This window comes from Oncorhynchus nerka, linkage group LG19 (genome assembly GCF_034236695.1).
Source record: "Oncorhynchus nerka isolate Pitt River linkage group LG19, Oner_Uvic_2.0, whole genome shotgun sequence".
NCBI classification, from domain to species: domain Eukaryota; kingdom Metazoa; phylum Chordata; class Actinopteri; order Salmoniformes; family Salmonidae; genus Oncorhynchus; species Oncorhynchus nerka.
In genome coordinates this window covers 11,935,971-11,953,391 of record NC_088414.1, presented here as the reverse complement: position 1 = coordinate 11,953,391, position 17,421 = coordinate 11,935,971, and the positions used below count along the sequence as shown (strand labels likewise).

General features: G+C 46.6%; 1 protein-coding gene across 1 annotated transcript in view; it reads right to left on the bottom strand.

Annotated features, from left to right (window-relative positions):
• Positions 1-17,421, bottom strand: part of LOC115101054 (seizure 6-like protein) — a 61,314-nt gene continuing 43,893 nt past the window's right edge. Inside the window, exons 9-17 of the mRNA XM_029620221.2 lie at positions 17,265-17,403; positions 11,016-11,212; positions 10,211-10,405; positions 9,837-10,028; positions 7,871-8,065; positions 7,497-7,532; positions 1,492-1,606; positions 941-1,046; positions 1-811 (exon numbers count right to left, since the gene is read on the bottom strand). Coding sequence (XP_029476081.1) covers positions 782-811; positions 941-1,046; positions 1,492-1,606; positions 7,497-7,532; positions 7,871-8,065; positions 9,837-10,028; positions 10,211-10,405; positions 11,016-11,212; positions 17,265-17,403 — 1,205 coding nt within the window. The 3' untranslated portion in view covers positions 1-781. The remainder of the gene's footprint in view (positions 812-940; positions 1,047-1,491; positions 1,607-7,496; positions 7,533-7,870; positions 8,066-9,836; positions 10,029-10,210; positions 10,406-11,015; positions 11,213-17,264; positions 17,404-17,421) is intronic.

Below are 17,421 nucleotides of genomic sequence, written 5' to 3'. Positions count from 1 at the left end.
ACAAGTGCGCGTGTTTTATTTTGATAGAAAGATTCTTTCATACTTTTTTTTTTTTTGACCATTTATTTAGGGAAGTCAGTAGCATGGTACGTCTTTTCTTTTTGTATTCTCAAAATGAAAATGTACATTCATTAATCCGCATAAAACGTCACATATACATCAAAATAAATACATCTGATGGTGGCCTCTTCTGGTGTTGTTATGGGTTGGTTGAGATTGTACAGGTCAGTTACTACGGTAAAACCAGTACTATAAACGGGTCTAAAACCAGGCCTTATAAATGACTGCAGGCAGGAAGATGGGGCACAACCAGGAAGAGATCATGACCTCACGTCCTGTGAGGTCACTTCTATCTTTCACTCCTCTTTCTCACTCCCCTTCTCTCCCTCACCTCTCTCCCCCTCTCTCTCCTTCACATATTCCCTCCCTGTCTCTGTATTTGTTCTCTAATGGTAGACACATGAGTAAATGGACAACTTGTCACAAGTGCTTCAGTCTCTTAATCCCCCCAAAATCCTGCAGCCCCCTTTCACAGTATCTCCTGTCCTCCCCTTTCTCTTCTCCCCCATTGCCTCTCCGACTCATCTTCCCTCTCTCTCATTCCTCTCTCTGTGATTGGAGGACAGGGTCACGGGGGTCATGGGATCATGGGGGAAGACTGTAGTCAGTCTGTATTTACATAACTTCCACCTGGGCCGGTCTAAGGAAGAGGAGGAAGGGTAGGGGGATGGGTTGGTGGGGTGGATGCTTCATTTTGGGATTCCAACAGTGGAGATGGTCCTCATATTGATACCTCATATTCACGGTTGTCCTGAGAGAGAGGGAAGAAAGAGAGAGAAATGTTAAAGACCAGTAGTAAGGACCCTCCTGTCTCATACAATGACTATGTTCGTGTGTGTGTTTTCAGCACGTGTGTGTGTTTGTGCGTGTTCTTCCTCACCCCTCCTGTCTCGTAGAGTGGGTTGTCAAACTCGCTCTCCACGGTGATCTGACTGTAAGGGTGTGGGTAGATGAGCGGCAGCCGCAGGTTGGAGTGGTAGCGACACCTGGTGGCCAAGAGAGGAACAGCATGGTGTCAGGAATCTAAAAACACCCAGAACCTTCAGGACACCACCACTGTTTCCATGAGCAGAGAGAGAGAGAGAGTATGACATCACATCTCATTCATTTGAGTCTATACATTGAGGTGAAACGTTCAGCACGTGGCAGATAGAATTGTGGCATGTAGAGCAGCTGACGTGATAATATCATATGACAGAGAATAATATCTGTTCTACACAATACATTCCTATCTGAATGTTCTGTAACGTTGCAGCCTCCTGTTATTCAACCATGTCTAATAGGAAGGTAGCCAGGGCAGTTTGTGTTTATTCAATCGTCATAGAGTTTCCATATGACCGTGGACAATATAGCTTTTAAACCGAGTTGAATAAAGAATATTCCGCTATATTCAAATGTGCAATGTTGAGGTGAGAGGGCGTGTGGTCTAACCGTGTGATGTAGACGTAGGCTCCTCCCAGCAGCACGGAGAGCAGAAGTACAAGGATGAAGATGGCCAATGCCATGTTGCCACCGTCCAGACCTGACCCGGCTGCTGCCTCAACAACTGGAGGAGATGGACGGATAGAGGAAAGGAGAGGGAAGAGGAGAGCAGGGGGGATGAAAAAATACTCAAATAAATGAGAAATAGACATGGTGTCTTCAATGAAAAGGTCAAAACAACAGATAAGCATCACAAAAGGAGTCCAACACGCATCGGCAATTAATACAGCATACAGGTAGTTAGGGAAAAGAGTGGATCGCCATCATTGACATCTGAGTCATTTAGCAGATGCTCTCATCTACAGCGACTTACAGTTCGTGCATTCATCTTACGATACTGTAGCTAGGTGGGACAACCACAATATCACAGGCATAGTAAGTACACTTTTCCTCAATAAAATAGTTATCGGCGAAGTCAGAACTAGAAAAAAAAAGGGGAGGGGGGGGTCGAGTGCAAGTGTTGGTTCTTTAAATATATATTTTTCTGTTGGTTCTTTAAATATATATTTTTCTGTTGGTTCTTTAAATATATATTTTTCTGTTGGTTCTTTAAATATATATTTTTCTGTTGGTTCTTTAAATATATATTTTTCTGTTGGTTCTTTAAATATATATTTTTCTGTTGGTTCTTTAAATATATATTTTTCTGTTGGTTCTTTAAATATATATTTTTCTGTTGGTTGGTTCTTTAAATATATATTTTTCTGTTGGTTCTTTAAATATATATTTTTCTGTTGGTTCTTTAAATATATATTTTTCTGTTGGTTCTTTAAATATATATTTTTCTGTTGGTTCTTTAAATATATATTTTTCTGTTGGTTCTTTAAATATATATTTTTCTGTTGGTTCTTTAAATATATATTTTTCTGTTGGTTCTTTAAATATATATTTTTCTGTTGGTTCTTTAAATATATATTTTTCTATTGGTTCTTTAAATATATATTTTTCTGTTGGTTCTTTAAATATATATTTTTCTGTTGGTTCTTTAAATATATATTTTTCTGTTGGTTCTTTAAATATATATTTTTCTGTTGGTTGGTTCTTTAAATATATATTTTTCTGTTGGTTCTTTAAATATATATTTTTCTGTTGGTTCTTTAAATATATAATTTTCTGTTGGTTCTTTAAATATATATTTTTCTGTTGGTTCTTTAAATATATATTTTTCTGTTGGTTCTTTAAATATATATTTTTCTGTTGGTTCTTTAAATATATATTTTTCTGTTGGTTCTTTAAATATATATTTTTCTGTTGGTTCTTTAAATATATATTTTTCTGTTGGTTCTTTAAATATATATTTTTCTGTTGGTTCTTTAAATATATATTTTTCTGTTGGTTCTTTAAATATATATTTTTCTGTTGGTTCTTTAAATATATATTTTTCTGTTGGTTCTTTAAATATATATTTTTCTGTTGGTTCTTTAAATATATATTTTTCTGTTGGTTCTTTAAATATATATTTTTCTGTTGGTTCTTTAAATATATATTTTTCTGTTGGTTCTTTAAATATATATTTTTCTGTTGGTTCTTTAAATATATATTTTTCTGTTGGTTCTTTAAATATATATTTTTCTGTATCCCAGATAATTAAGAGACATACAAAGATCTGCTAAAAAACATTTGATTGACAGCCCACTGGGCACAGATGTAATATTCAACGTCTGTTCCACGTCGGTTCAACATCATTTCATTGAAATGACGTGGAAACAACGTTGATTCAACCAGTGTGTGCCCAGTGGGAGACATGCAGACAAGAACACGGACAGACAAAAACAGAGACAGACAGGCAGGCTCACGGACAGAGAGAGAGAGAGAGAGAGAGAGACAGACAAGAACAGAGACAGACAGGCAGGCTCACGGACAGAGAGAGAGAGAGACAGACAAGAACAGAGACAGACAGGCAGGCTCACGGACAGAGAGAGAGAGACAGACAAAAACAGAGACAGACAGGCAGGCTCACGGACAGAGAGAGAGAGAGACAGACAAAAACAGAGACAGACAGGCAGGCTCACGGACAGAGAGAGAGAGAGACAGACAAGAACAGAGACAGACAGGCAGGCTCACAGACAAAGAGAGAGAGAGACAGACAAAAACAGAGACAGACAGGCAGGCTCACGGACAGAGAGAGAGACAGACAAAAACAGAGACAGACAGGCAGGCTCACGGACAGAGAGAGAGACAGACAAGAACAGAGACAGACAGGCAGGCTCACAGACAGAGAGAGAGAGAGACAGACAAAAACAGAGACAGACAGGCAGGCTCACGGACAGAGAGAGAGAGACAGACAAAAACAGAGACAGACAGGCAGGCTCACGGACAGAGAGAGAGACAGACAAGAACAGAGACAGACAGGCAGGCTCACAGACAGAGAGAGAGAGAGACAGACAAAAACAGAGACAGACAGGCAGGCTCACGGACAGAGAGAGAGACAGACAAGAACAGAGACAGACAGGCAGGCTCACAGACAGAGAGAGAGAGAGACAGACAAAAACAGAGACAGACAGGCAGGCTCACGGACAGAGAGAGAGAGAGACAGACAAAAACAGAGACAGACAGGCAGGCTCACGGACAGAGAGAGAGACAGACAAGAACAGAGACAGACAGGCAGGCTCACGGACAGAGAGAGAGAGAGACAGACAAGAACAGAGACAGACAGGCAGGCTCACGGACAGAGAGAGAGAGACAGACAAAAACAGAGACAGACAGGCAGGCTCACGGACAGAGAGAGAGAGAGACAGACAAAAACAGAGACAGACAGGCAGGCTCACGGACAGAGAGAGAGAGAGACAGACAAGAACAGAGACAGACAGGCAGGCTCACAGACAAAGAGAGAGAGAGACAGACAAAAACAGAGACAGACAGGCAGGCTCACGGACAGAGAGAGAGAGACAGACAAAAACAGAGACAGACAGGCAGGCTCACGGACAGAGAGAGAGAGACAGACAAAAACAGAGACAGACAGGCAGGCTCACAGACAGAGAGAGAGAGAGACAGACAAAAACAGAGACAGACAGGCAGGCTCACGGACAGAGAGAGAGAGAGACAGACAAAAACAGAGACAGACAGGCAGGCTCACGGACAGAGAGAGAGACAGACAAGAACAGAGACAGACAGGCAGGCTCACAGACAGAGAGAGAGAGAGACAGACAAAAACAGAGACAGACAGGCAGGCTCACGGACAGAGAGAGAGAGAGACAGACAAAAACAGAGACAGACAGGCAGGCTCACGGACAGAGAGAGAGACAGACAAGAACAGAGACAGACAGGCAGGCTCACAGACAGAGAGAGAGAGAGAGACAAGAACAGAGACAGACAGGCAGGCTCACAGACAGAGAGAGAGAGACAGACAAGAACAGAGACAGACAGGCAGGCTCACAGACAGAGAGAGAGAGAGACAGACAAGAACAGAGACAGACAGGCAGGCTCACAGACAGAGAGAGAGAGAGACAGACAAGAACAGAGAGACAGGCAGGCTCACAGACAGAGAGAGAGAGACAGACAAGAACAGAGACAGACAGGCAGGCTCACAGACAGAGAGAGAGAGACAGACAAGAACAGAGACAGACAGGCAGGCTCACAGACAGAGAGAGAGAGACAGACAAGAACAGAGACAGACAGGCAGGCTCACAGACAGAGAGAGAGAGAGACAGACAAGAACAGAGACAGACAGGCAGGCTCACAGACAGAGAGAGAGAGAGACAGACAAGAACAGAGAGACAGGCAGGCTCACAGACAGAGAGAGAGAGAGACAGACAAGAACAGAGACAGACAGGCAGGCTCACGGACAGAGAGAGAGAGAGAGAGAGAGAGAGAGAGAGAGAGAGACAGACAAGAACAGAGACAGACAGGCAGGCTCACGGACAGAGAGAGAGAGAGAGAGAGAGAGAGAGAGAGACAGACAAGAACAGAGACAGACAGGCAGGCTCACAGACAGAGAGAGAGAGACAGACAAGAACAGAGACAGACAGGCAGGCTCACGGACAGAGAGAGAGACAGACAAGAACAGAGACAGACAGGCAGGCTCACGGACAGAGAGAGAGAGACAGACAAAAACAGAGACAGACAGGCAGGCTCACGGACAGAGAGAGAGAGAGACAGACAAAAACAGAGACAGACAGGCAGGCTCACGGACAGAGAGAGAGAGAGACAGACAAGAACAGAGACAGACAGGCAGGCTCACAGACAGAGAGAGAGAGACAGACAAGAACAGAGACAGACAGGCAGGCTCACAGACAGAGAGAGAGAGACAGACAAGAACAGAGACAGACAGGCAGGCTCACAGACAGAGAGAGAGAGAGACAGACAAGAACAGAGACAGACAGGCAGGCTCACAGACAGAGAGAGAGGCAGACAAGAACAGACAGGCAGGCTCACAGAGAGAGAGAGACAGACAAGAACAGAGACAGACAGGCAGGCTCACGGACAGAGAGAGAGAGAGACAGACAAGAACAGAGACAGACAGGCAGGCTCACGGACAGAGAGAGAGAGAGACAGACAAGAACAGAGACAGACAGGCAGGCTCACGGACAGAGAGAGAGAGACAGACAAAAACAGAGACAGACAGGCAGGCTCACGGACAGAGAGAGAGAGAGACAGACAAGAACAGAGACAGACAGGCAGGCTCACGGACAGAGAGAGAGAGAGACAGACAAGAACAGAGACAGACAGGCAGGCTCACGGACAGAGAGAGAGAGAGACAGACAAGAACAGAGACAGACAGGCAGGCTCACGGACAGAGAGAGAGAGAGACAGACAAGAACAGAGACAGACAGGCAGGCTCACGGACAGAGAGAGAGAGAGACAGACAAGAACAGAGACAGACAGGCAGGCTCACGGACAGAGAGAGAGAGACAGACAAAAACAGAGACAGACAGGCAGGCTCACGGACAGAGAGAGAGAGACAGACAAAAACAGAGACAGACAGGCAGGCTCACGGACAGAGAGAGAGAGAGACAGACAAGAACAGAGACAGACAGGCAGGCTCACAGACAGAGAGAGAGAGAGACAGACAAAAACAGAGACAGACAGGCAGGCTCACGGACAGAGAGAGAGAGACAGACAAAAACAGAGACAGACAGGCAGGCTCACGGTCAGAGAGAGAGAGAGACAGACAAAAACAGAGACAGACAGGCAGGCTCACGGACAGAGAGAGAGACAGACAAGAACAGAGACAGACAGGCAGGCTCACAGACAGAGAGAGAGAGAGACAGACAAAAACAGAGACAGACAGGCAGGCTCACGGACAGAGAGAGAGAGAGACAGACAAAAACAGAGACAGACAGGCAGGCTCACGGACAGAGAGAGAGACAGACAAGAACAGAGACAGACAGGCAGGCTCACAGACAGAGAGAGAGAGAGACAGACAAGAACAGAGACAGACAGGCAGGCTCACAGACAGAGAGAGAGAGAGACAGACAAGAACAGAGAGACAGGCAGGCTCACAGACAGAGAGAGAGAGAGACAGACAAGAACAGAGACAGACAGGCAGGCTCACAGACAGAGAGAGAGAGACAGACAAGAACAGAGACAGACAGGCAGGCTCACAGACAGATAGAGAGAGAGACAGACAAGAACAGAGACAGACAGGCAGGCTCACAGACAGAGAGAGAGAGAGACAGACAAGAACAGAGAGACAGGCAGGCTCACAGACAGAGAGAGAGAGAGAGACAGACAAGAACAGAGACAGACAGGCAGGCTCACAGACAGAGAGAGAGAGAGACAGACAAGAACAGAGACAGACAGGCAGGCTCACAGACAGAGAGAGAGACAGACAGACAAGAACAGAGACAGACAGGCAGGCTCACAGACAGAGAGAGAGAGAGACAGACAAGAACAGAGACAGACAGGCAGGCTCACAGACAGAGAGAGAGAGAGACAGACAAGAACAGAGACAGACAGGCAGGCTCACAGACAGAGAGAGAGAGACAGACATAAACAGAGACAGACAGACTCACCTTCCAAAGCATGGTTGCCAAAGCAGTCATGGTTGGCTGCAAGACATCGGACATTCTCTCAGACATTGACAGGGTAGATAAAGTATATCATACTGGTGGCAGGTACAGTATTTCTAGGGCTGTCTAGAGACCATACATCTTTTTATATAGTTGCACTACTTCTGACCACAGCCCAGCAGTCTTAAACAACTACAGAGAGTGGAGGAACTACAAATATGGCTGCCGAGAGCTGTATCATGCACAGGGACATTATCATTACTTAAACAAGCACCATTCACATGTAGCATGTCTATGTGGAAAGTCATGGTGAGGAATGTTCCATTCCATGCAGGTCTGCGGGGGTGGCGTGTGGGTGCTTGGCGGCTGGGCCTCACCCCTGCACAGTGGCAGTGGTCCGCTCCAAGACGACGGGTTCCCCAGGATACACTTAATGGCGACCTCGCCGATGAGCTCGAAGCCTTGGTAACAGATGAAGGTGAGCGACTCGCTGGGCAGGTAGAGGCGCTTGGACAGGATCTGGTATCCGTTGTCAGGGAGACCAGGGTTCTCACAGGAAACAGATTCCTCCGCTGGAGCGAGGGACGGAGAAAGAGATAGAAAGTGTGCACGTGCGCGCCCGAGAGAGAAAGGGGTCAACAATAACCTGCTCAACATTTATCGAGCCCTTGACCAGTTGAATCAATGCTAGAAGTGAAATAGCTCAATTACGTGGAACAGCATGGGGTGCTGGAGGTAGAGGGCTGGAGAACTGGTTCTAAGGAGGTGTGAGTCACACAGTCCGACAGATAAGGAGGGTAGGGTGTTTGATTGACAGCTTCTCCTCCTGGTCTGACAGCCTCAAGCCGAGCTGCTATGACTAATGGGTAACCTCCGCCCCTCTTCCAGGTGGCAAGGGCCTGATCTGCATACCGCATTAGCATATTAAACGGCTCACACACACGCACGCGTGCAGCTGCGCACCCCCACGCACATACACACACACACACACACACACACACTCATACACACTTTAATAACCATGAACATACACGCGTGCAGCTGCGCACCCCCACGCACATAGACACACATTAACAACCATGAGAACGCAGAGAGGAGGAGGAAGTTGTCATACACACACACACACACTCATACTCATACACACTTTAATAACCATGAACATACACGCTGGGAGCGGTGTCAGCAGGACAAAGAGAGAGACAGCCCCCGTCGAGTCGTCTCCGCCAGAGATCAAGTGTTCATCCCAGATTACCTCTGCAACATCAAACGCTATTAAAATAAGCCTCTGGTCTACCGAGAGAGAGAGAGAGAGAGAGAGAGAAAGAGAGAGAGACAGAGAGAGAGAGAGAGAGAGAGAGAGAGAGAGACAGAGAGAGAGAGAGAGAGACAGAGAGAGAGACAGAGAGAGATAGAGACAGAGAGAGAGAGAGAGAGAGAGAGAGAGAGAGAGAGAGAGAGAGAGAGACAGAGAGAGACATAGAGAGAGAGAGAGAGAGAGAGAGAGAGAGAGACAGAGAGAGAGAGAGAGACAGAGAGAGACATAGAGAGAGAGAGAGAGAGAGAGAGAGAGAGAGAGAGAGAGAGAGAGAGAGAGAGAGAGAGAGAGAGAGAGAGAGCGAGAAGGGAAATATAGTATTCTGTCTAACAAAGATATCTACTTATATTTCAGGATGTTGTATATTCCTGGAATTCATATAAACATGACAGTTTTGAAGACAGCTTGTCCAGAAATAAAGTGGTCTCTTGGCACAACCTACCCTGGGTATGGGGTAAGTTGAGCCACCCAGAAGTTTCTGTCCTGAATGAAATACTACCTCGATCCTTGTTTCTCAAAAAGGGGATTTAGCACAAATAGCAATCGCTTTTTTGAATTGTAATCGTCTTTTAACACACTTAACATAAGCCAGGCCCTGTTGTTACCTCATATCCCAGCGATAATGCCTTGCCATAATGCCTTACCTCATGGCCGTTGGCTCAACTTTGCCCGAGGCAAACATTTCAACTATATTAGCCTACACTGCTACAAGGATCCACTTTCACGCTAGGTTTAGGACCTCATGTTGAAGCTTACAGAGACCCCAACTGATGTATAAAACAATCTTACAATGATCTACTTTGGTTTAGATACAACCATCATTAAACCTCTTACACAATAAATCATTTTTTTGGACCAAACTTACTTTCCACTTTGTCCATGTGGTTCCTTCCTTCACTTCCTTTGGTCAAATGATACATTTTGTGTAGGGTTTCCTAGAATCTAAGGTGGCTCAACTTACCCCACTCCAACAGTAGCACAAACTCATCCATTCACTCACGCACGCATGCATACGCACAGCTACTCACAGACACAGTGGGGTAGTTTGGACGTCCAGACAGGGGTGCCAGGCTCTCGTCCGTAGCAGGTGAGTGTGGCACCGCCCTGCAGGATGAAGCCGGGGTAGCAGCTGTACTGGATGGTGGTCCCCACCAGGAGTTTCGGGTCGGACAGTGACCTGGTAGAGTGTTCCACGTGACCCGGATCTGAACAATACATTACTGAAGAGAGGGGAGGGGGGAGGGAGAGAGAGAGAGAGAAGAGAATGGGTGTCAGAGTGGGGTTTGCACTAGGCAAGAACTCTCAATCACACACACACACACACACACACACACACACACACACACACACACACACACACACACACACACCCTCCCTCCCCCAACCACCCTAGCTAACTCACTCTTCTCGCAGAAGGGGGGCTGTGTGCTCCAGGTGAGGTCTAGCTGACAGGTAAGAGTCTCTCGTCCAACCAGGTCGTAGCCTGGGTCACACTGGTAGGTAATGCGAGCGCCCCGCACCAGGGCAGTATGGGACGTGGTCTTCCAGCCATTCTGGATCTCCGGCAGGTCCGGACACGAGTCGTTACGGGAGACCTCTGTGGAGACACACAAACAAACATTTAGAGATGCTTATTGTGATTTACATCAATGAATTCTCACACAAAATAACAAAGGAGAAGGGTTGCAGATGTATTTCTGCAGGCATGTCGTTCTACATTTCTGGTGGAAGAAGTGTATACAAGTGCAGGTGTGTACAGTGTACATATAGAATGATCGAGTGTGCATATTCTAATGCGATTGCATGTTTGTGTTTCCTCGTGTGAACGTGGAGAGCATTCCAAATAATTGCGTGTGTGTGTGTGTGTTTGTGTATGTGTGTGTTTATCCGCACGCACACAGGCCAAGTGGGACGGTGAGACAAATAGGATGTGATTGAATAAGGGCAGAGAGAGAGAGGGCGAAAGAGAGAGAGAGAGAGGAGGGTAAAGCGGAGGAAGAGAAAAGGGAGAGGAGACAGAAAGACGGAGTCTGGGACATTACACTGTCTCTCTCATTTCCTCAGCCTCCTCTTTATCTCTCTAGCTCTGTCTCTCTTTCACTGACTCTCCGTTTCAACTCGGCTGCCGACTAGGCATATATCCGAGTCGTCTATTCCTCCAATCCCTCCCTCTCTGCTTCGCTTCTCTTCTCCACCCCCCCTCTTACCCATGTAGTTGATGATGAAGCCCTCTCCCTTGCCGAAGACGAGGCCGGCAGGGTCGGAGTGGAAGGTCACGGTGAGGTCAGGGGTCGTGGACTGTATCTTGAAGGGCCCGGCTCCGCCCACGTACTGGCCCAGGATATGGGTGGTGACTTCATCACCGTCCAGGATGGTCAACATGTCACTGTCACTCAGGTTCAGACTGAAGTGGGGGGGAGAGAGAGAGAGAGAGAGAGAAAGGGAGAGAGTGCATAGTTGATTCAATCTCTAGTTGTTGAATCACACATTTTTCTAATGGTCATTTTGCCCTGTGGAATTGCCCGTTGCTTTGGCAATAAGTAGCCTACTTTTGTCATGCCCATAAACATTGTGAATTTAAATTGGACTCATCCAACACGTCACAAATCACATGATATGAGTGTATATGGTATCAGCACCATAGGGCAAACTCTGTGCAATGGCGACCCGTCATTCATGTTTTTAATCCTACCTGTTTAAACAACAACAAAAGAGTTGCCCCGTTTTGCATGTCATTCTGGCATTCATTCGTGTCACATGTCATTTCAGCAAACAACGTCAAAAACAACAACCTTGAGTTAATCAAAAGCAGCATACAAACTTGGCCTCTTTCTTTGAGTAAGGCAGTGCCAAGATGCAGCAGTTTCAGCCTAGCTCAGTGCCGTCTGTAGTGGAGGGGCAGCCAGCGAGATCACAGAGCATAGGCATGGTCTATCTCTAGTTGAGCCATGATTGGCTCAGGGTTCTGTTGGTTCCGTTTTTCTGTGCTCCGTTTTTAAAAAAATGAACAAATAATGAACACTCAAAAGGTGCCCGTATAAACCACAACCATTTTCATCAAAACACAGCCGTAGACAGAAGATCAAACGTCACAGTTCCGCCCCGTAGGAAAAGTCCAAGTTGCTTTTATCCTGCTCGTAGTCAACCCCCTGTGATGTCACTGCATACGTCGTCACCTGCTACTCCTCAGACCAAGCCCATGCATACACAGCTATACAAACATGCAAGAGATACAATTAGTTCCAGTGTTTTCTAAGGCCTCGGCAGGAAATGTCCACTCCCCCAAGTTGATTTATAGAGGTATGTCTGACTATCCTCTTATCTCTTCTACTCCCCTGCAGGGCTCTTTGTTTATCTTTGAAATGCTTTCTCACAGACCCCCATTTCTTTATAAGAGGCAGAGACTTAGAAAAAACTGTGGAACAATTCTAAAACCTCACAATGAATATATACCCGTATATTGTTCATCTGTAGTCTAGGACCCTATAAATGTAGAGGAGGAGGGGTGCCACAGTCCCTCCCCTTCTATTAATACAACCTATTATAATCAATTATTATAATACATCTGTAGTCTAGGACCCTATAAATGTAGAGGAGGAGTCCCACAGTCCCTCCCCTTCTATTAATACAACCTATTATAATCAATTATTATAATACATCAAACATTTGGTGCAGCCCCTATCATGACCCCATCAGTTCTGTCACTCACGGGGACACCACATCACCGCAGAATCTGCGGGGGAGCTAGGACGATCAAGCCCCCCTGCAGCCCTACCATAGATTTACAGTAGAAGTGCCTGTCCAAGAAGGCTCAAGGTCATTGGCCACAGACAAAAACGACGTCAAATCACGCTATAAACTCAGCAAAAAAAGAAACGGCCTCTCACTGTCAACTGCGTTTATTTGCAGCAAACTTAACGTGTAAATATTTGTATGAACATGACAAGATTCAACAACAGAGACATAAGTTCCACAGTGGGACTAACAGAAATAGAATAATGTGTCCCTGAACAAAGGGAGGGGGGTGTCAAAATCAAAAGTAGCAGTCAGTATCTGGTGTGGCCACCAGCTGCATTAAGTACTGCAGTGCATCTCCTCCTCATGGACTGCACCAGATTTGCCAGTTCTTGCTGTGAGATGTTACCTCACTCTTCCACCAAGGCACCTGTAAGTTCCCGGACATTTATGGGGGGAATGGCCCTAGCCCTCACCCTTTGATCCAACAAGTCCCAGACATGCTCAATGGGATTGAGATCCGGGCTATTCACTGGCCATGGCAGAACACTGACATTCCTGTCTTGCAGGAAATCACGCACAGAACGAGCAGTATGGCTGGTGGCATTGTCATGCTGGAGGGTCATGTCAGGATGAGCCTGCAGGAAGGGCAACACATGAGGGAGGAGGATGTCTTCCCTGTAATGCACAGCGTTGAGATTGCCTGCAATGACAACAAGCTCAGTCTGATGATGCTGTGACACACCGCCCCAGACCATGATGGACCCTCCACCTCCAAATCAATCCCGCTCCAGAGTACAGGCCTCGGTGTAATCCTCATTCCTTCGCCGATAAACACGAATCCGACCATCACCCCTGGTGAGACAAAACCGCGACTTGTCAAAGAAGAGCACTTTTTTCCAGTCCTGTCTGGTCCAGCGACGGTGGATTTGTGCCCATGGTTGACGTTGTTGCCAGTGATGTCTGGTGAGGACCTGCCTTACAAAGGCCTACAAGCTCAGTCCAGCCTCTCTCAGCCTATTGCGGACAGTCTGAGCACTGATGGAGGGATTGTGCATTCCTGGTGTAACTCGGGCAGTTGTTGTTGCCATCCTGTACCTGTCCCGCAGGTGTGATGTTCGGATGTACTGATCCTGTGCAGGTGTTGTTACATGTGGTCTGCCACAGCAAGGACGATCAGCTGTCTGTCCTGTCTCCCTGTAGTGCTGTCTCAGGCGTCTCACAGTTCGGACATTGCAATTTATTGCCCTGGCCACATCTGCAGTCCTCATGCCTCCTCCCTGGGCATCTTTCTTTTGGTGTTTGTCAGAGTCAGTAGAAAGGTCTCTTTAGTGTCCTACATTTTCATGACTGTGACCTTAATCCCCTAAAATCTGTAAGCTGTTAGTGTCTTAACGACCGTTCCACAGGTGCATGTTCATTAATTGTTTATGGTTCATTGAACAAGCATAGGAAACAGTGTTTAAACCCTTTACAACGAAGATCTGTGAAGTCATTTCGATTTGTACGAATTATCTTTGAAAGACAGGGTCCTGAACAAGGGACGTTTCTTTTTTTTTGCAGAGTTTCTCTCTCGTAGCTTTGATTGGACATCATACTTTCAAAATCTTGGCTGGCTTGCAAGATAAGCAGTCATCATGAATCACATCGACAATCTACTGGCAATGCTTTTCAGGCCTTGTCATATGAAGATGGCTCATCGGCCATTGGACATAAGCATTTAATACAAATCAAGTCGGAAATCATAAATTCAACAATGTATCAGGTATGAAGGTAAGACCCGGATGCAGACCACGTCGAGTAAACAATAGTTTAATGTTCCAACAGGGGCAGGCGATAGACAGGTCAAGGCAGGTCAGGGGTCAGTAAACCAGAGGTGGGGCAAAGGTACAGGTCGACAGGCAGGCTCAGGGGCAGGCAGGTGGGCTCGGAGTCAGGACAGGCAATGGTCAAAACCAGGAGGGCGAGAAAGGAGAAACTGGAAAAAGCAGGCGCTGAGACACAAAACGCTGGTTGGCTTGAACAAACAAGACAAACTGTCAACAGACAGACAGAAAACACAGGTATAAATACACTGGGGATAATGGGGAAGATTGGCGACACCTGGAGGGGGGTGGAGACAATCACAAAGACAGGTGAAACAGATCGGGGTGTGACACAATGAGTGGTTTGAGCGTCGCAAGTGTAACAGTATAACTTTAGACCGTCCCCTCGCCCATACCCGGGCGCGAACCAGGGACCCTCTGCACACATCAACAACTGACACCCACGAAGCATCGTTACCCATCGCTCCACAAAAGCCGCGGCCCTTGCAGAGCAAGGGGAACTACTACTTCAAGGTCTCAGAGCAAGTGACGTCACCGATTGAAACGCTATTTAGCGCGAACCGCTAACTAAGCTAGCCGTTTCACATCCGTTACACAAAGCAATCACTATTTTGCTTCCCCTGCCTGCTATTCGGTGGAGTGGGTGTGTGGTCCAAGTCTGGGTTTAACTTTTTACTGCAGTGCACCAAATCAGTGTTTCTTGGTAGTCTTAAACAAATCTACTTTGAAACAAAAGTATACACCTCACACAAATGGTTTTGGGCTTCAAAAAAGATGTTGAGTTTATATACAGTACCAGTTAGTACCGGTGCAAAGCTGTCATCAAGGCAAAGGGTGGCTACTTTGAAGAATCTCATATAAAATATACTTTGATTTGTTTAACACTTTTTTGGTTACTACATGATTCCATATGTGTTATTTCATAGTTTTGATGTCTTCACTATTATTCTACACTGTAGGGAAAGAAAGAAAATCCCTGGAATGAGTAGGTGTGTCCAAACCTTTGACTGGTACTAAACATAAATCAAATATAAGATGCATTTACAACAGTCCATCCATGAGGTCACCGGGTCATTTGACTGCAGATTTAAAACATCCGCCTGAAAGGGTCTCAAAACACGAGAATTGTGCATCACATGTAGACCAACGCTGTTAAACGTAGAGTACTGGGGAAATCAAACGTTGTGACTCAGACAAAGCATATAGGACATGACCTTCACAACCGACAAACGGAAGAGAACAGGTACGTGCCCGAATTATAGCACTTGCATGAAATTGGGTGGCTAAACGAATAGGCATATAGGCTACGTCCATCTCAGCCCGCTCATGACGAAATTGCGGCTTGCCTCTTATCCACTCATCTCTCCCTGATGCCATAGTTTGTACATCTCAATTGTTATATTGCTTACAGTATATAGGTTTCTCTCATTAGTATCGTATTAATAATTTTAGGCAATGCTACCCCCCCCCCCCCCCACAACAACAGCGCCCAGTGTGGCAGCCCCCTAAACCTCGCCAAAACGTGTGTTTATTAGAGGTCGTTTGGACATAGAGATTTCCCATCCGACCCGATATGCAAAAATATATATTTAGAGAGAGAGAGAGAGAGACCCGTTCTGAATGGATCCGAGGACAACAAGACCCATTCCGCATAGACCTGGATGGATCCGGACCCGGTCCGAGTGAGGGAAGCAGCAGAAAAGTCCATTTTGAAGAGACTTTATTAACCAGAGCAGATAAAGTGTGAGGTAGAGAGAAGTGACGGACGCTCTAGCAGGGGACGTGCTTTGTGTTTAGGCTACTGTGAGTGTGAGGTAGAGAGAAGTGACGGACGCTCTAGCAGGGGACGTGCTGTGTGTTTAGGCTACTGTGAGTGTGAGGTAGAGAGAAGTGACGGATGCTCTAGCAGGGGACGTGCTATGTGTTTAGGCTACTGTGAGTGTGAGGTAGAGAGAAGTGACGGACGCTCTAGCAGGGGACGTGCTGTGTGTTTAGGCTACTGTGAGTGTGAGGTAGAGAGAAGTGACGGATGCTCTAGCAGGGGACGTGCTGTGTGTTTAGGCTACTGTGAGTGTGAGGTAGAGAGAAATGACGGACGCTCTAGCAGGGGACGTGCTATGTGTTTAGGCTACTGTGAGTGTGAGGTAGAGAGAAGTGACGGATGCTCTAGCAGGGGACGTGCTATGTGTTTAGGCTACTGTGAGTGTGAGGGAGAGAGAAGTGACGGACGCTCTAGCAGGGGACGTGCTGTGTGTTTAGGCTACTGTGAGTGTGAGGGAGAGAAGTGACGGACGCTCTAGCAGGGGACGTGCTGTGTGTTTAGGCTACTGTGAGTGTGAGCGAGTGACACGGGAACAGGGAGGAGGGGGGAAGAGATGACAGTTAGCCTACAAACAACAACTCAGAATATGAAGTAGCAGCCTACCTTTTGGCTCCTTTAACTTTTCATACCATCATTTTAATTCCATCCTCCCATTGATTAGATATTTCCTCACTTTTGCCCAACCCGGAGGCTCTATCACTGTAGCCCATTGCCGCTTTGATGACTTCTGATTGGCTGACAACAACAACAAGCTATCATGCGCCACTCTCACGAAAAGCAAGAGCAGCAGTATAAAATTATCCAATTCATCTCTCTTCTGCAGCAGTCGCGTTCGGATCTGTATGGATCCTTCCGGACGAGTCATTTAAAATGACACATAGGCCTTCCCCGATACCCGTGGCGATCATATCAGATCCAACCCAGACCCGTGACATTACTTAGAATTCTGGGTCTCGGTATTCGGATACAGCTGGATCCGTGAAGACCTCTAGTGTGTATGTCTTTTGGAGGGGTTAAAAGTCACATTTTGGTTGGAACTAATCTTAATGTGTGTGTGTGTGTATATATCTCACAGCTGTACGTCGAGCAGCACGCATTTGTCCTCCCCTACATGTATCCTCCAGCTGCAGTCCTCTCCCTCTCCGTACCACTCTGGCCAGTTGGGAGACAGGATCACACCCCCAGGACCTGCTAGGTCTCCCCCACACAGGGCTGGAGACGGAGGGAGAG